Here is a 20,538-nt window from a genome sequence, read left to right on the forward strand (position 1 = left end):
GTCACCAGGTATGGACCAGTTATAGGGCCTAATAATGATCAGCTGATATCAGATATTGATTTGTGGCCAATTGGTGCACAGAGATTTCAATACGTTAAACTAAAACAGCGTGTGGACTAGAAGTGAGAGGTTTTGATGGAGAATCATTGGATTTCCATGATGTCAGTAGGTGCGTTTCCATCAGCTGTTTAGATGCGCATCGAGATGTATCGCATCGGAAAATGATGATGGAAACGCCGTGATTCGCATTAAAATCCCCTGATTCGCACAAAATGAAATACGCTCGCTATGGCCGGGTTTTGGTTGATTCGAATGGGATGGAAACAGCTGTATGCGAATCAAGTGTGACGTAGCGCACTTTCACCCCATCTGCTCCCATGTTGCAGTTCACTCACAAGACAACATCAGGGTTTCCGCTGTCACACAACAATTAATTAATTGTGGCGCACCGCCACGGCAAAATAAAAGCCCCCACACACCTTCATATGTGATTACTGCACAGTTCATCATAGTTCCTCCTCAGTAAAAACCAAACTTATCAACCAGCGCGTCCAGCGTTTATCATTAATAAAGTCTGGGGCGGCACAACTCCCCCCCCCACACACACACACGTGTCGCGTTATGACGGTAATAAACATATGCGCTAAATCGCGCTAATGTGTTCAAATCAGACCGTCCGTCCGGCCGGCCGGGGGGGGGGGGGGGGGGTGCAAAGTCCGTAGATGGAAACACACATGATTCGAATTTCTTTTAATGCGCATTGCCCAGTAATTCGAATCACTTTGGATGGAAACATGGCTACTGTCGTCTGGGACCAAACCAACGGTTCTAAGCAGCGCTGCATCTGCACACTGAAGCTCCTTGTTCCCGTCTGTTTGCTGAGGAACTCCTGTTTGCTCCTCTTCACGTCAGAAATCCTCCTCTCCCTCCCTCTGGATTCCTGTCCTGACAGAAACTCTGACAAAGTATTTATGAGGATGATAAAGTGGGTCAGTCAGCGGCTCGTCTCCGGTCCAACACGTGAGGAACGTCAGTAAAAAGGAGGAGCAGGTGAAACTCCAGCTGCTCGTAAACACGCCGGTTAATCATTGGTCAGAAAGATCTAAACAAACAGGAGGCTCAGCAGCAGCTTCCCTCCGAGACACGCCCACATCTCTGCTGCTGCTGCTGCCGCCCACACATAACACACATACATAACCTACCGACTATGATCCAACACTGATTGAGTCAATTGATCACATGACCTGGAAGCTATTGAGCTAAAATGCTAATATTTAGTGTAGCAAACCACTTTTTGGTTTTATGTATTGCCGTCTATCATTTTGTCCGCTAGAGGGCAGCCTGTACTGTTAAAATGGTTAAATAGGTTAAAATCTTTAAAAAAAAACAAATAGTTAAGCTACTTTCAATACATTTTTACATGATTTGAATGTATAAAAATATAGTTCATGATTTGGGTTTATCATAAGAAAATGTAATTTAGGTGTTTTATATGTACTGTATATTGCCGCGTTTTGGAGCTTATGGTTATAATGAGCTTTTATTTTGAAGACCGCTAACCTACTTCCTGGCTGTATTGTGCTTTCCGGTATAGGCGATCACCGAACGAGCTAACGGTAAAAGTATAAGTTCAAGGTAAACAAAGGAAAATGAGACAATAAAACAGTAACAGTAACTTAAATAAAACGCCAGAGGCTGAATAGCAAACCCCCGAGGAGGCACAAGTTCTCATGTTGGTTTCAACGAGTTGGTTTTATGGAAATGGTTTATGGAAATAAATATTGAAAAGCATCAGTCGAGTCCACCATCTTTCGGAGGGTGTGCTACATTTAGGCTACGTAGGCTATAAAAAATAATAAAAACGATGAACAGATGTCAAATGTAAAAACAAGAGGTGTATCTCATGCAGCCAGTGTAGTAGCCTATCTACAGTATATTATATACAGTGGCATCATGTAAAAGTTAGATCACCCTGGTCCAAATATTGGACTAGAGAATAAAGAAAGAAAAAGGAACAGTTCACATTAAGAGATGTTTTAAGGTTTTTCATGCTGCTGTGTATTAACGCTGTTTTTATACAATAATTCAAACCTTCGTGACAAAAACAAGCTGCAGAAGCAACTCTCTAATCATTTGAGCTCAATAAAAAACTATTTATCTGCAGAGAAGTGAATGAACCTTTTGTTTATCCCTGTTGGTCTTTGGGGGGGGGAGAAGGGGGGGGCCCGACTGTCCTGAGTGAACTCTACATTTGTGTTCATTACAACAACAAATGGCGCGTGTTGTATCACTGAGGCACAAAAGCTCAAGTTGGGATTCAACGCTGCCCAGCTGGGGGCAACAAAAGGGAACAGTTACCCCCCCTCAACCACCCCCCCCCCCTCCCTCCCCCTCCCCCAGCTCCATCACAACAGGACGAGGGCGGAGAGAGACGAGAGGAAAAGTGGCAAAAGAGCAGCAAGGCTATTCATACTGTAGCTTCACAACACACACACACACTACAACACACACACACTGGACCTCATTGGTACGAGGCAGCAGTGTGTGTGTGTGTGTGTGTGTGTGTGTGTGTGTGTGTGTGTGTGTGTGTGTGTGTGTGTGTGTGTGTGTGTGTGTGTGTGTGTGTGTGTGTTGGGGGGGTTCTGTGGTGAACAAACACCATTCAGGGGAAAAAGGATTTCCTTCTGAGCTTCTTATGAAACTAAAACAAACAGGAATTGTGGGAGTGGAGACGGAGCCGAGGTCCCACTGCCCCGTTCAACCACTACACACACACACACACACACACACACACACACTGGTGCAACACAACTAAACAACCAACACAACACAACAACTTAGTGAAGGCGACCAATACCGATTTGAGTTAATATTTCAGTTTTAACACCAATTCTGCTCAGATTTTCACAGAACTAAGAAAGATGAAACTCTCTAACCTGGAGCATTATCAAAAATATCAATTTACACCAAGAACTGACCCAGAAGCAGTTACATTAATGCACATTTATTTATTTAACATGACCCACTGCAGGAATAAACCGTGCAACTCTTCAGAACAGTTGTGGGTGAGAATCGTGATGGTGCTGCAGATCTAACAGAGGAAACCTACGTTAAAAGATCAATGTAAAGATTTTATGAATCGATATCAGATCCTTTAAAAGAAGATTGATATGAATCGTTGACTGCAAATATACACCTGAGATCCCATCTGCATTTAATTTTTACTTTGTCTTTTACTATTATGTGTATAAGTTTGTATTGTATAGTTTATAAGCACTTTAAATTATTTCTGTAAAATTAGTGAGCTATTATTTTTACTTTTCTTTTTCTTTTCTTTCCTTCTACGTATCTGGAGTTTTTTGCTGCAGCAGCATTTTGTTGTAAATGCACAATGACAAATAAATCAGAATCTTAGAGCCAACATGGCCGACAAGAGTGTGACGTTAGTAAAAACTCAACAATGAAACATTCAGAACGGGTCACATGTATGAAAACATGAACATGTGAACAGTTTGAGCTGAGGTGTGTGTGTGTGTGTTCACGAGTGAGAGTGTTCAGAGCCACGTACACACACACACACACACACACACACACACACACACACACACACACACACTCTGTGCAGCAGGAAGAGGCTCAGTGGAGGGCGTCTGGCCGTTTCCTCTGATTCACTTCCACTGATAAGACGACGCTGGCGCTGGGCGGGGACGGACAGCGGGGACGGACACGACCTCGGGACAGACGGGACGATCTGAAGCAGCACATTAACACTCATTAAATCTCTTACTGCTGTTGCGGCTTTGCACCTTCTCCATGTGTCTGATGGGACTTGAACCTCCGATCCTTGCTCTCCTCCTACTCCTCAAACACCAACACAGTCTGATTCATCACGTATGACAAGACCACACACACACACCTGCAGCTGTGTTGGTGCCACGTGTGTCCACAGACTCCATTGGTGTTGTGTGTATAATAATAATATAGATTATTATGGGCTGTTTCAATGAGACGTGATAGGACTGAGGTAAAGAAGCTGGTTGGTGGTTGAGTGTGAAAATGAAGCCGACCGAGGTGTTGAACAGTGAATGCCGGTGGTTTTTCTATCAGTTATTAAAGTGGATTTCTCCGTGACCTTCCTTCATCCTAACGAGCAGCGGGAACTCTGGAAGGCAGGAAGGTCTTTGTTAGATTAAATTCCTCAAACTGAAAGCACAATAACGCAGCGTCCTGGCCGCCGGCCACCGCTCGGCTCCATTATCACACATCAAATACGTTTGTTTTGGCAAAACTAGTAACATCAGAGTGGAGGAAGCACAGGGTCACAGGCAGAGCAGAACAGACTCTGGACTTCTGCACTGTTCAACTTCTACTGAGTGGAAACCAAGGAGTTTACATTGATATAGGTTTAAAAAAGACAAATAATGATGTGTTATTAGGCGAGAATAAACACAAAAAGATGTAAAAAGTTGTGTTTTCAGTTGTTCTGATGATAAAATGTAATATTCTTTAATGACATTTGGTGTAACAAGAGTTTTATTCTGGTGTTTTCTTGGTAAATAATAATCAAACAAATCTCTGGGCCAATATATAATCAATTTAAAAGAACATATAGATCAGAAGATTGAATACAGATGTGCTAACACCCTCAATCATCCAACAGCTGCTGGTCCTTAATTCTAAGAGAGACTTTTTCTATCACATTATGTGTCAATAATGATCTTTATTTTGATCTATTTATCTATTTATTCATGCTGTAACGAGTTGTGCAATGTGTTGCGATTGTGTATTCTATGTAAACATTAATAAAGTATCTTTAACTTTAACTTAATATTGTAAACTCAGTTGCGTAGATGAAGATGTTCCAGCTTGTTGCACAGCTAACGTCTTCATATAAACGGTATCTGTGTTCTCGTCTTCCCGACACCTGGATGTGTGACTTCATGTTTCCAGCTCGTCATCGTCCACGTTGCCTTGTTGTGCGACTGACGGCACCTGTCGGACCGGCACACAGGTATGTGGACCGGTCCCAACACGCTGAGCTCCAGCTGTCGGATCGCTCTGCTCCAATAACAACAGCCCCCGGCCTCAGCCACACACTGAGCTGATCTGAGACCAGAACAGACCAGAACAGACCAGAACTCTGCACTCTGACGACATGGACGTCATCAAAGTTGTCATCAAATAATAATAATAACATTTTATTTAACAGGCCTCTTTGATGACACAAACGACGGAGTATTAGGGCCACATTGAGAAAAAAGAAACACAGACTTCGAGAATAAAGTCATAAATTTACAAGAATAAAGTCGTAAATTACGAGAATAAAGTCGTACATTTCCTACAAGAATAAAGTCATAACATTACAAGAATAAAGTCGTAAATTTACAAGAATAAAGTCGTAAATTTAGGACTTCATTCTCAAAGTTTGTGATGTTTTTTATTTGTCAATGTGGCCCTACTGTAATACTCCATCGTAGACACAAAGTCGCCGCGCAAAAACAGAATAAAAACAGTCGACAAAAACAGAAAACTGTGTTCAGTCTAACTCCAGGTGAGTTATTCAAAACTTTTACCCGAAATGAGTGAATATGTTTCTAAATCGGCTCTGAAAAACCCACATCGGTCGACGCCCCGGTGCAAACACACAACAACTGTGATAAAACAATACTGAATCAATCAAATGCATCAGATTCTTTGTGCTGTTACATTTCTATAGTGTTTGTTTCCCCGTCGGCTGCATTAGGACGTTAAACAGCTCATCCATCACCGGCTGAAGCAGCTGATACTGGGAGAGAGGGCGAGGTCGACCGACACCACATCCACACCTACAGACAAGGTACAGGCTGGACTTTGGACACAACAACAACAGGAGCTTCAATCCATCAGTTCATTAATACATGGACTGGATGATGTGATGGTTCTTGTACCAGACACAGTGGTTAAAGGAATTCCCTGAGTTTCCCTCTAATAGGATCTAATAGGAGCAGGAGGTGTGTGACTGTGGGAACCAGCTCAGGATCAAACCACAGGATTTTAACACTGAACCTCCAATAGAAAAGAGTCTGTTACACACACACACACACTCACACACTCACACACACACACACAGTAATTAACTACAACAGCAGGCTCTGGATCAGCAGCTCTGTAGGTGTGGAGCAACACAGCAGCTCAACAGCTGAGACGACGTAGGTTCACAGTAAAAGGCTGTAAGATGGAGCGGCCGGTGACGTTTTTCAAAATAAAAGCATGAGCTCCAGTCTCTAGTCTAGACCCTCACCCCCCAACTAGAAACAGTTTGGCCCTAAAATCTGAGACAGTGCAAGTACAGGCTCATCTCATCTCAATCTGAACATTACTGAAAAGTTTATGTCAGTAATACATTATATAGATCCATTACACAGAGAATGAAACATTTCATTTCTTTTAATTGTAATGATTATGGCTTCACATTTAATGAAGACTTAAAAGTCAGTGTCTCAAAAAATGTGAATATTACAAAAGACCAATTTAAGAAAAAAAAGAAAAATTTCATATGGAAATGTAATGTTGGCCTTTTAAGTCCAACTTTATGCACTCAGTACTTGGTTGGGTCTATTTGACTTGAACTATTGGAAATTGACTTTTCCATGATATCCTGATGCTGCACCTGCATATTTTTCATCTCCTTGCACATGTAGCCTACATTACAACCAGTAAAATGTTGCCGTTTTGGCGAGACGTGGAAGTGGCGAATCAGAGAATCTGGACTCTGTCATCATGAATGAAAAGGAAATTTGAATATTTGCTTTGCAACAGGGCTGCAACTAACGATTAATCGATTCGTTTGTTTGGTCAATAAAATGTTGAAAAAAAATGTTGAAAATCATCAATCAGTGTTTCTCAAACCACCAGACGACGTCCTCAAATGTCTTGTTTTGTCCACAAACCAAAGAGAGACTCAGTTTATTGTCATAAAGGAACAAAGAAACCAGAAATATTCACATTGAAGAAGCTGAAATCAGAGAATTTTGACTTTTTTAAATTTAAAAACTACTTAAACTGATTATTAGATTATCAGAATAGTTGACGATTCATGTAATAGGCTAATCGGTTAATAGTTGCAGCTCTACTTTGCAAGTCGATTTACACCCATACATTTTCTGCTTGCGCTCTTAACATTAAGTTAGGTGCCACTGTGCACCTCCTAGTAAATAAACTTGACTTGTTTCCAGTGGACATGGAGTCGACTTTCCCTGAATCATGACTTTCTCCTGGTCACAGACTCCTGTGTGGTTTCAGATTTAATGAAGAGCCGGGTCATGTGACCGACCCCTGTGTTTGTCTTTCCTTTCATCCAGAACAAAACCTCTGATATTCACATGTGTTGTATCGGCGCCGTCAGTAAGAGTGTCACCGTGACCTCCTGACCCCGTCGGCCCGGCAGGGGGCCGACCTCTGTTGTCCTGCTCTTTTACAAACTCAGCTCCTCATTGTCTCTGCTGCTAAATGACACAAGTGCAGGAATGTAACGGAGCTGAATGGACGTCACTTTCACACTGCAGTAAACACACACACACACACACACACACACACACACACACACACATACACACACACACACACACACACACATCCAGCTGCTGAGGAAACATCAGGCCTGACACCTTCAACAGCTTCATCCTCCGTCCGTTTGGTCCCACAACGTTAACCGCTGTGTCCATGTTATGTCAATATATGAGGAAGACACGTCATAATAAAGGATGCATTCATGTGAAATAGTCAAATAAAAATCAGTTGACACACAAACTGCAGCTGCTAATTAGAAAGACGGTCGTTATCAAACCAGAATTATGGGTTTGATTGTGATTTTATGGCCGATATGTGAACCGGTCAGACCGGTTTACGCTCTGATGGATGTGATCACTGTGTGTTTATCTCATCCAGCTGCCAATGGAAAAAAAAAAAAAAGAAAGTATTTTTTGAACAGTTAAAGAAACAACGGTGGTTTCCTTTATCAGCCTGTTACTGAATCAACACAAAGAAAAACACTGAGACAGAGGAGTAACCAGGAGCTGATTCTGGATAACTGACTGAAAAACAGAAACCTGAAGGCATCACTAGCTCTTTTTGATCAGGTTTGTAACTTTGCACTTTGACTTTTCCTCATTTAAACAAGTTTTAAAGTTTTAAAACTTTAAAAACCAGTTTTAAAGCACCGCTTTTCAGACTCACTTTTGCATTTTCGAGCTAAAACAATATTAACGTGATAAAAGAAGAGGAAAATATTTAAGATAAAGTAAAACACTCACATTTCTCATAATAAAACACTGTAAAAAAAAAAAAAAAAAAGCTGTGATCTCATGAGCTCATTTAAAAACAGACTCTATCTCTGAACCAGAATAAAAACAAATGAGCTGCTGCTGCACATTCAAAACACAACCAGACTGACTGGTCTCCTCACTCTGGGACAACAACACCAGACTTCATCAGTGTGACTAATGGACTGTAAAACCTACAAAACACAGAAAACTGTACTAAAATTACATCCCATCTGTTAATGCACCAAACAATTACTTTAAATTCTGAACAAGCATCAGTTTTTTTGGTCTGTAAACTGTTGTGAAAACCGAATAATTTATCAGGTGTTTTTGACAAATCAGCTTGAATATTTAGTTTAATTCAAAATAAAACAGCAAAAGCTTAAAACCTGTCGACATTCACCTGTCATATTTAGTTTGATATCGATTAACGGACTGCTCTGCTCGTTCACGCCCTGTTTCTCATGTTATTGGACGAAATATAATAAAACTCGACAGTTTACATGTTAAATAAAACTCAGCATGTAATTCAATCGAAGTTAATGTTAAATATCAGCCGTTATTTACGTCGTAAAGCTACGTTATCCTCGGTAGCTAGGTAACGTTAACCGTCAGTCAGTCAGCGGACTCACCTCTCATCCACTCCAGCACTTGTTTCGGGCTCCACTTGCTCACAGCCTCCATCTCCATGTTCGAGTCCGGTGTTTTTAACTCAACTTTTAATCTCACGTGTTAAAAAAAAAACATAAAAATATAAAATTAAATCCGTTAATGAGACATTTTCAGATCGGTAGGAAGCGCGACAACTCAGTCTGTCCTCTGTCCAACGGTCCAACGGTCCGCCGCTCCGCTCTCTACTCTCTCCAACTACCGGAGCTCGTGCAGCAGAGAAAAGTTTATAAGCAACAGCGCGTGGAGCTGGTGTCGGGTTTCGACCACGCCCCCTTCGAACGCTCTCCTCCAATCACGAGAGGGAATCTGGATGCTGCTTTCACGTGCCCACGGGAGAGACCACACATGAACGAGCATCTGGAATATCAGCCAAAAAAAATGTTTTAATAGCTAGATATCACTATGAAACTTTCCCAGTTTGTTATGTACATAAAAACTAAGAAAATGCAAATGAGATGTTAACTCATTAGTCTTGTATATGCTGTATTGTTTTGTGTTATATGTATCCAGGCTCCCGCAATAAGCTTTTGGTAGTTTCAATGGGAGACCTGATTCACACAAAATATGTGTTGTATGTGTCTGTGTCTATGTGTGAATAAACCTTTCAAGTTCAAATGCAAGAATGGAACAAACTACCAGACAACATTACACAAGAAAATAGTAAAATCATTTTTAAGAAGTTAGTCAAAGAACACCTGTTCGCCATAGAGATTTAATATTTAATACAGGACAATTGTAAGTACAAGCATGACACCCTGTGAAACACAAACAGTTCTTGGAGATGTAGGTACACCAAACTGGGATACTGTCAAATCTGCTTTAATTTTGTCAGGTCTGATTTTGAGACTGGGTTTCGATGGCGATGTAATATCAATGGGTTATTGAAACTTATTGTGTGACCAATATATATAGTATATGTGGACATGTATTGACATTATGATGTGTAAATTCTACGTGCCGCTGCTGACCTAGGGAGCTGTCTTGTATTGTCGGTGTATTGTTGTGTTGTGTATCTGTTTTTTTGTGTGTGTGTATTATGTTGTATTTGAACATGGGTTGTATTGTATAGGACATACATTGCATTGATATACTGTAAATATGTTGTATGGACAGGAAGAATAGCTTTGGCATTGCCATAGCTAATGGAGATCTGAATCAATCAAATCAAATCAAATATGCACTAATTTGCATATGTAGCCAAGAACAGAATCATCAACACTGGATGATGCCAGATTCAAAAGCTTGGTTTCATTTTGTTGATACATTCCAGAAACTTTTTATAGAAGGGATTGTGGCTACGTCCTCTTATCAGCCCATACATCAGGAAATACCATCTACTGTCATTAAAAAAATCCATTTTAATCATGTTTTTTGGTATAAAATGTACTGATACATCTACAAACTCTTCTGTAAAAAGAAGCAGGATATAGAGAGAGGAGGAAATTTGGAAAGTTTGGTGAGTGTAGGGAAATGGGTATTTCATATCTTGGTGTGAAAAAACTCATTTTACTGAGAATAATAAATAGTTGTGTATTTATGTAGGCCTACTTGTGTGGTTTTTCTTTCCTCATAATTTTACATTCCTTTTATCTGCACTTGTATTCGTGTTCTGGTTTTATGTGCTGTTGTTATAAGATAATGATAAACAGACTTAAGCATTCCTGTTCAAAAAGTGACATCGTTTCTCTTTTTCCTTTTTTTTTTTAGATTTATGTATTTAAAGAGGAGGGGGAGTCATAACAACCCATAACACAATAGTGTTTGATAAAAGGTTAAAACAGCCTCCATACTTCATGAAGCTAAAAGACAGGAAATCATGACTAATTGGGACATGTATAAAAGTCTTCCAACTAAATCAGTGAGATTATCACAATAAAAATGTTTCCTCCGCTCTCTAATCAGATCTTTGATCTCTGGGCTCGGCAGCAGCTCGGTCATGTGCGCTGGGTGTTGGCTTGTTAAGCTTTTTTAGGGTCTGCAGACGTTTCCCATGGGAAGAGCTGCTCACATCTGACTCTGCTCACAGCGAGAGAGTTATTAACTGTGAAGAGAAGGAGAAGAAAAGGAGGAGAACATACCAGAGGTTGAGAACACAGAGGGAAAAGCAGCAGAGATTCAAACTAACTGAGACTAGGACTGGATGAGAGGGGGTCTGGTCTGGGCCTGTAATTAAGACTTCTCCACAGCACAAAAGTATTTGTGTGAGAACGAAGAAGCTGTGAGAGTTTGTGAACCCCCACAGTCTTCATTAGACTCCACATCTGACAGAGCTGCACGGAAGAAATATAAATAAAACAGTTTGTTGTTAAAGTGGTGGAAGATGAAACGGTTGTAAAACATGACTGAAATCGTCACCTCGCCTGAATCTGAATCATTTAACCAAACTTGAATCATCATAAACTGAAGTACACACACATTTGATCTGTTTTTTGTTTTAGTTTTTTGATTAAAGGGACAGTTCAACATTTTGGCAAATTGGCCCATTGCCATAATCCCTATAGTCATAGCAGTAGGTTTGTTATCTTTAAATGTCGGTGCAAGCTATTTTTAGAATGGCGGAGCAGAGCCGTGAGCTGCTCAGAGCTACGCTACGGAGGCTCCTTCCTCTAACTACTGATTTAAAGTTGAGTTAAAGTGTTTCTCCACAAAATGAGTCAAACTTCAGCAAATTAAGTGATTGTCTGACACGAATAAAATCCTAAACTTGTTGCTTTTCCAGCTCATAAAGTAGGAAACACTGCCCTCCTTTGACCTAAACACAGTAAAACAGGCCTGACTCACACACAGCAGTGATACACCTCAGTTTAACTGTTTATTTCTGCAGCAGATTGTTTGTTTTTTTGCAGTTGAAATGTCCAGATTAAAGAAGCCGTGAAACATTAAATATTTAAACACTCATTTATTTTCCTTTTGTGAACAGATTGACAATCACTGTGTCATATGTAACAGTAAAATAAACACATCAACTGTCCACAAATACAAAAAATGAAGTTGTGAACTCTTTTGCTAATAGAAATGGATCTGCAAATACACAAACTAATTCTATAAACACATTAAATGAATGCATAAGTAGCCTATGTGAGAAAAAAAAAAGGCATTTGTGAACATTGTGTCATGAAAACAGAGAAGAGTCCAGAAAAACAACAACATAAACTTCAGCTCCGGTGAAGAGACGTTCAAAGTCCATGAACAACAGCAGGAAAAATCCATAAACTGCAGCGATGATCTAAAGTAAACTGCAGGTTTCAGTCCAACAGCAGCTGCACATGAAGTTCAAGTTACTGATCAATAATCATCACAAAGTTTATTAACATTAAATAATTTAATTTGAAAGTGAAATATATTCCTGTACCAGTTTATTTTTTCTATGTGTGGAAGTTGTTTTATAGTTTATTTCTCTAATCTGGTTCATGTGTTTCTACTGCTGGTGGTTGAGTGTTTCCACCAGGAGATGGAGCCACAGATTCATGTCAGGACCAGGACCTGAGACCAGACAAAGGTGGTGTCAATGGACAGATGCATCACTCTGAGTATAGAAATATCTACTGTAGGGATTGTTGCAGCTGCAGTATGAAGAATAAATGAATTAATTAATAAATACATCAATATAAACTGTAGTGGAGGCAGTGAACAGTGTCCAACCTGAGCTTCTGCGTGACAAAGAGTCATCACACAGGAAGTAAACAGACAGTGTACCTACTGTATGAGTCATGCAACAACAACAAGAAGCTTCACATTTACCTAAAGCTGCAGACTCTACATCATAAGTGTCAAACATACGGCCTGCGGACCAAAACCGGGCCGGCAGAGGGTCGGGATGATTTGAAGTGTGAAAATGACATAGAAGAAGAGGCAAAACCGCTGATGCACGTTGCCTTCAGGGACAGTTTTTCATCAACAGTCTCTGTATTTCCCTCTAAAACGACTCTGTCTGGTAACGTTGTGTTATTATCTCATAGCGTGGTGAATGTGCAGCTCACAACTTGTCCACCAGAGCGTTGTGGAGTTGTTGGATTGTGTATTTGATGAGTTTGATGGGGGAAACCAAGAAATCCCATAATGAGCCTCCGTAGCGTAGCTCTGAGCAGCTCACGGCTCTGCTCCGCCGTTCTAAAAACAGCTTGCACCGACAATTAAAGGTAACAAACCTACTGCTATGACTATAGACCTTGCTGGCACACGTGACTTTGACAGCTGAAAGCGCGATGCATTCTGGGTAAATACGGCACTGAGAACGATTCGCCTCGTTGTTTACAACTACTGCTGGGTAGAAAACCAGCATGAGAGCAATATTGACAGACGAGAATTTCGCTATATCTCATTTTTCACGTCACTATATCGCCGTTTAGACTAATCTGATGTTTATAAAGTCTATAAAACCAATGATTGGACAAACATTACTATTTCTGTGTGCACGTTCTTGTAATTAGTCATGGTTATCATAGATTAGCCGGGCTAACGGTTACCTGTTTAACTTTAATAACTCAGTGACTCAATTAACGGTCCATGAAAAAAATATTTTTTACAGCGGATATCTTAGTTACAACATCACTGAGCTAACTGGAGTAGTTTCATGTCCTGTCCGACAACAGGAGGGTTTTAACAGCTGACGTCCTGATGCTAGCTTAGCTACCGCCGTTAGCTTTGCTACCGCCGTTAGCTGTCCCTGTCAGCTGAGCTACTGATGCTTTCTAGACACTGTGATTCCCCCAAACTGAATAAATACAACACATAGCAACACAAAACACACACATAAATATTAATGTTTCTTCAATCATTTCAGATTTGTGTAAACGGTGATAGGGCGTGAAAAACATGATAGATATAGCTAAACTCTCGTTCGTTACTACTGTTCTCATTCATTGGTTTTCTACCCGGATCATCGGACATCAGGTTTTTTTTTCCTCAGCCAGATCACACTAGTCCGCTTCATGCAGCACTACAGACACGGTGATCAATGGACTAGTGCTGCGGATTTCTCATTCCCCACCTGTTTGATTCAGAGTGTAACGGGATGATGAATGAAAGGGCAACATGAAGACAGATAAAACTCCGCTCGTATCAGCTCTATATCACGCACTGGGCTGATTTTATATTATTATAGCCTATATCATTATCACATATCATTGAGGTTTCAATTTGTCCAATCAGACTGACCGTACGTATTCAACCAAGACCAAAATCAATGTAATTTTGCGTTCACACCAAGTGTCAGAATTTCCAAGAGCCGCACAACCCCATAATGCATTGCGCCGAATTAGGCTGTTTACGTCACAGTAGCAAGCTCTATAGGGATTATGGTGATGGGCCAATTTGCCAAAATGTTGAACTATCCCTTTAAAAGAAGCTATACAGACTGCAGCTGGCTGTCCGGTCCCTGGAAATCCCGTCAGAGTGAGACCTCTCTCTGTGACTCCTCCTCCTCCTCTCCTCTGTGTGTGTGTGTGTGTATGAGTGTGTGTGAGTGTGTGTGTGTCACGGTGATAATCAGATCCGCATGAAGCTGGAGCTGCTCGCGCTCACCGCTGCTCGAGTCGTCACTGAAGTTTTGGAGCCAGCACAGCACCGAGTAACGGAGTAACGGAGTAACGGACCGACCGAACCGGGAGCAGCAGCAGCAGCAGCAGCAGCGGACCAGGGAACGGGGATCGAACCGGCGCTTTGTCGGTAGTTTACAGTTCAGTTCCTCTGGCTGAGCGGCGCGATGGACGCGGAGAAGCCGCCGCGCTGTGTGAGGTAGGTTAGGCCGACCTGCGGCCCCTCTGCCCCGGCTTCAGGCTTCCACACGGTCCGGTCCACATCTGGATGAAGAACCAACATCCAGATGTGATGATGCAAAATAATGTTACAGTATCTATAGCCAGTTACAGATGTGAGAAGATAAAACAGACCGAGCTTCACCGCTGTTGTTACAATCATCAGGTTTGTGTTGCTGAGCTGAGACATGAACACAACAGGAAAGTTTGGATGTGGAGGAAAAACTCAGAGGCTGAAGGGTTTAATTTGATTTATTTATTGGGTTTTATTCAAAATATGATGAAGTTCAGTAGATTTATCTTTTATTTGTAGGCAACAGACATTGGAAACATTTTTATTTCAATGTGCAACTACAACAAATGAGTGACAATACAACAACAAAATAACATATTCACTCCTTAGATCTTTATTATATTATGTATAGCCTAATAATATAGAATAAAACCCAAATAGCCTAGTGTTATTCTGTAGGTAAACTGGAGGCTGTTCCATGATAATGCATCAGTCACCCAAACACTGAGACGGTGTGTCTGATCTGTTTAAACTCTGAGCTTTTATTTTGAAGTCAGCAGATGTTTTGCAGATGTTTTTTTCTTTTAGAAATCTAAAATAAGTGTAGCCTACTGTATCATTGTTTTTTGCAGCCGAGCGGTGAACAGTGGTGATGTTAGGGTCTCATATGATCCTGTGTAGTTACAGTGATACAGAGGCGTTCACTGACTTCTGGTCGTGTGGCGTTCAGGGTCTGTTTGAGCTGAGCTGGTGACACTCAGGACAGAAGAACAGAGTTTTAATATCAACCTGGAGGATATTCTGCAGCTTTTCTCATAGTTCAGTATCAGCGACAGGTCAGTGATGTTAATGTGTCTGACTTCAGATCATAACGTGACAGGAGAAAGTGAGTGAACGCCGGATTTAGATTCAAATACAGTCGACTTAGTTACAAGGAAATCTCTGCGTTGAGAAGATCGTTCAAACATTTACAGTTTAAGTTGGAGAGAGAGAGTGTGTGAACCCTCGACTGGCGACATTAAAGAGGAACAAACTGGAGTCAGGACTTCATCATCATGAAACCCAGCGATAGATTAGATCCATCATTTCAGGACTCTGCAGGATCAGGACCATAAACATCAAAGTAAATATGTTCTGGATCGGTTCACAAGTCCAGAGTCCAGAGCTCTGAGAGGAAAAAACAGTCCAAACGTCCTTATGATGAACACAGATCAGGTCTAATCCATCAGTTCACTTACTTTTACCTTGTGAAAGTTTAAAATGCTGCGTTCAACAGCAACAGCAACAACAACAGTAGTTGAGAACTGTTTGACTGATTCTATCTCCTATTGTGTTTCTCAGAAATTCATTAAACTCCCAAAAGTTTTCTCAAACTTTTTCTTGACGTCGTGTCGACTCCTGATGGTTTCACAGACAGTCCTAGACCGATCATGAGTAAGGATGAAAATACACGTCAGTACAAATCAAAGATATTCTAGAGGTTCTCAAAGTGAGGTCCATGGAACCACCACGGGTCCCTGAGATGGTTCCTGAGGGTCCTGGGATATTTCCATGACTGAAGCTGAGAGTGTTTATCTGCTGTTCAGACTCTCCTCTGTAATAAAACCTCTGACGGAGGAAAACCCTCTCAGGCTGCTCTGTGGTCTGTTTGAGCCACTTCAGGGTCTTTGATGTGAAGAAGGTTTAAGAGACGCTCGGCTTTAAAACAAATGGGTAGAAAGACTCTCTACTCAAACTGCAGGATACTGTTAAAAAGTATTTTCACGACTTTATAAAGTCTTACATTTTGAAGGTATTTTTTTCTGAATTACCTGTCCAAGAGTCCTAAAAAAACATCTTGAAAGTGTGTGAATTTATTCATTTTATTAACAAAGATGAACCGGGTGAGCGAGTATTCGAGTAATGTGATAAGTGATAAACTTTGCCTTTGATTTATTCTCCTAGCCTATTTTGAGTTCTGTTGTATCATAGTGGTCTATATAGTCTTTATCACAAGCTAAAACTGTTGCATACAAAGTGTCATTGATGTAAATGGTTACAGCTTGAAGTGGCGGTGAGGTATTAAAAAATATTGAGAAAGTCTCGAAAAAGTCTTTAAAAGGTATTCAAATTAACTTCCAAATTCCTGTATACCTGTTGAACATGTCTTTTTTTTTTTTACTTCCAACAGATTCCTCCAGTGAAACTTCGTCTCCAACCTGATCAAGAGTTTCATCTCAGGATTTAACGTCGAACATTTTACATCTGAACTTCTCAGGATCTTAAACTTTTATTTTATTTTGGAGATGCCCGACGGCCGGAGGAAACTTTCCCACCAGGATTTAACGAGGAAGCAGAAATCGCTCGTTTGACCTCCCTTGACCTCCCTTGAATTTTTTGTTTTGTTTTTGGATGTCGTTCACCCACGAGGCCTTTCTCCCGCCCGGACCGCTTCGACGTCGTCACAGATAGCAGCAGCCAATCAATGTCGGCCGACAACAACAGCTCGCCGCCGCCGCCTCCTCCTCCTCCGCTGCCGCCGGCGTCCCCGCGGCCGTTCCCCATCGTCCTGCCCCCCCCCCAGCAGCAGCAGCAGCAGCAGCATGTGGCCCCGCCCACTCCGTCGCCGTCGCCCAGCCCGCCGGCCACGCTGTGCAGCCGGCTGTCGGACGGCAGCTGCAGCCAGACCACGGCCCCCAGCCGCACCAACTCCCGCGGCTCCATCCACGGCGTCTCCTTCCTGCTGCAGATCGGACTCACCAGGGAGACCGTGACCCTCGACCCCGGAGAGCACTCGCTGTCGGCCGTCAGAGAGCTCGTCTGCTCCGTCGTGGACCAGAAGGTAAAAACGCTGCAAACGCCGTTTTGTGCTTTGTGTGAGTATTAAGGGACAGTTTACTACATGAGATTAAACATTTAGCAGGAGGCCTTCCACTTCCCCATCGGCTATCCCGAGCATGTCTCACAACCAGATTTGGGTTTCATAAAATCAATATAATTATTAATACATGCCATATAAGCCTCTGGAGATACATGGCAAAATTGCTGACTCCTCCGAAGCCTCTCTTACCTCTGTGTCAGTAGTTGTGTTTCCATTTACGCCTAGAAACGCGCAAGACTTAAACATTGCAATAAAAAACAGGTAATGGAAACGCCTATGTTTCGAAAAACCTCTCAAATATCGCCAAAACACTTTTACGTTCTCATGAGGTGTTTTTTGAGTGAGTGTATCGCAAAAGTGTAATGGAAACACTTTTTTCGCATTGTCTCACTGGTCAATGAGAAGCTCATTCCAGACAGGCAGTCAGAATTGCACTGTTTCATAATGAAAATCGCCCAACATGGATTTTCAAAAATACGGAAGAACGTATGACGCATCTTTTAGTGTCCAAATACGGGACGATTTCGTATTTTAACGGACGGTTGGCAACCCGAATCATGTCAGAGACTCACCAGGGAGACCGTGACCCTCGACCCCGGAGAGCACTCGCTGTCGGCCGTCAGAGAGCTCGTCTGCTCCATCGTGGACCAGAAGGTAAAAACGCTGCAGACAAACGCCGTTTTTATTTTTTGGCCTCTGGTTGCAGGAGCTATAACTGCTCATGAGTGACTAATGAGATCAACTTGTTCCTCTTCATGTCAGAAAAAAAGTCAATTTAATCTAAAATGTGATTTGAGCTAACAAGCTAACAGCGGCTACATCCTCCTCTCTGACTTCTTGTTTCCTCAAAAGTGATTTGGTTTCTCAATTTTCACCAAAGTAGAAGTCGAGAAAGGAAGAATTAATTTGTCTCCACCTGTGCAAGTGAATCAAAGTCCGAACGAAACTATGAATAGCCTAGGCTACTTTAACTGAGCTAATCCTACGTTTTGCTTTTTGTTTTGTTACTGTTAGCATCAACCACTGTTTACTTCCTAAGAGCTTTAGCCTTTGTTGCTTTTACAAAATAAAAAGGGTTGTAGCTAACTGCTAATTGCTACTGGACAGACTGGACGCTACAGTGACTCGGTATCGGAAAATGGTTAGCATGCTAACTTAAGCAGGAGAAAAACAAGGGGTACAGAACAGATGCGAAACAAGAGGGTTGATTTCAACCTCTAGAGACAGATGTTGATGAGAAAACAGATTAAGTTTGATGTTGAACCCACAGAGTTTTTTCTACACTGGTAGGTAAACTGATGCTAATGCTAATGCTAATAGGCTGTGGAGACTGATAGCCTACACACCTTAAAAAGCCTTTGTGGACAGGGGCGTTGGAGCATAGAGTCCATGTAAGCAGAGCTTTTCTGCTTGACAAAGGTCTGAGGACGGAAGCGTTGTGCTTTTTTCCACATGAAAGTTTTTTTTGCAAGTCTAATGACAGAGTGCGGGCAACTTTTCTTCTTTACAAGGTGTGTAGCAATAGCAAAAACTTACATCTATGTCCTTTAAAAGCCTCAGTGACTGGAACGTGAATGCAGTTTATGACAACGAACATATGGCATGCTTTATCTCAAAAACAAACCAAAGAAACTTTACACACCACAGGATTATTATGACACTTTAAAGTCGACATCATGTGAAAATAATCGACTGTGTAGTTTTTGGTAGAAGGAGCTGATCATGTGACGTCTCCATCATGTCAGAAACTTGACTCTCATCTCTGGCATCCGCTCCTATCTGGCATCTACTGGTTTTACCGCTCGCGCTGAACGCACACCACCTGTGTTTACCACAATAAGAGCATTTCTACACACACACACACACACACACACACACACACACACACACACACACACACACACACACACACACACACACACACACACACACACACACACACACACACACACACACACACACGTTTGCTCTCTGCAGCAAAGCAAACGGGTTCACCTGTTTTGCAGAGCATGGTGCAGCAGGATGGAGGAGAAACTTGATGCTGCTCTCATCATCAGTGCTCTAACAGTTTCACATCATCAACTCTTTCATGTGTTGGTTGTGTGTGTAGCTATGTGTATGTGTGTGTGTGTTTGTGTGATTGATTAGTTGGTCAGTTGATTATCGGGGACGGTCGGACAGACAGACAGACAGAGTCTCTCTCGTTCTCTCACTTTCACTGTGGCCGACTGACTGTCATCGTTCTCGGGTTCTCAGGCCGAGCAAAGAGGAAAAGTCTCCTCACGGGGGAATGTCACTTCCTCTGGTGGTTGTTGCTGTGTCAGCGCTGTGTGTTTCCTCTCTGACAGCTGTGTGTTGTGTTGCAGCAGCAGCAGGGAGGTCCTGCTGATTGTTCTCACTGAGGCAGAGTAGTTTCACTTCCTCTAAAACCATTCTGTGTGGAAACGACTCAGATCATCCTCACAACAACAACAACACTGACTTCACCTGGACAATGATACAGTATAAAGGACGTTTGTATTAAAGCTCCTTAAGTATAAAGGTAGATGTTTGTGTTAAAGCTCCATACAGTATAAAGGTAGATGTTTGTATTAAAGCTCCATACAGTATAAAGGTAGATGTTTGTGTTAAAGCTCCATACAGTATAAAGGTAGATGTTTGTGTTATAGCTCCATACAGTATAAAGTTAGATGTTTGTATTAAAGCTCCATACAGTATAAAGGTAGATGTTTGTGTTAAAGCTCCATACAGTATAAAGGTAGATGTTTGTGTTAAAGCTCCATACAGTATAAAGGTAGATGTTTGTGTTAAAGCTCCATACAGTATAAAGGTAGATGTTTGTGTTAAAGCTCCATACAGTATAAAGGTAGATGTTTGTGTTAAAGCTCCATACAGTATAAAGGTAGATGTCCATGTGTAGTGTGATTATAAAGCAGC

At 41.6% G+C, this 20,538-nt stretch overlaps 2 protein-coding genes across 3 annotated transcripts in view; one reads left to right on the top strand and one right to left on the bottom strand.

Annotated features, from left to right (window-relative positions):
* Nucleotides 1-9,151, bottom strand: part of cnksr3 (cnksr family member 3) — a gene marked incomplete at its 3' end in the record, with an annotated part of 38,085 nt that extends 28,934 nt beyond the window's left edge. The window contains exon 1 of the mRNA XM_084000173.1: nucleotides 8,933-9,151. Within this exon, the coding sequence (XP_083856299.1) occupies nucleotides 8,933-8,990 (58 nt within the window). The 5' untranslated portion in view covers nucleotides 8,991-9,151. The remainder of the gene's footprint in view (nucleotides 1-8,932) is intronic.
* A 7,953-nt stretch (nucleotides 9,152-17,104) lies between these two features.
* LOC311007687 (serine/threonine-protein kinase D3-like) overlaps nucleotides 17,105-20,538 on the top strand; it is a 50,294-nt gene continuing 46,860 nt past the window's right edge. The window contains exon 1 of one of the 2 annotated variants that reach the window (XM_084000958.1): nucleotides 17,105-17,562. In XM_084000958.1, coding sequence (XP_083857084.1) covers nucleotides 17,206-17,562 — 357 coding nt within the window. In that variant the 5' untranslated portion in view covers nucleotides 17,105-17,205. Of the gene's footprint in view, nucleotides 17,563-18,172; nucleotides 18,256-20,538 lie in introns of those variants that run through there. The other variant, XM_084000959.1, reaches the window with a different exon arrangement.

The sequence above is a fragment of the Trachurus trachurus genome, assembly GCF_905171665.1.
Source record: "Trachurus trachurus genome assembly, chromosome: 24".
Lineage (NCBI taxonomy): Eukaryota > Metazoa > Chordata > Actinopteri > Carangiformes > Carangidae > Trachurus > Trachurus trachurus.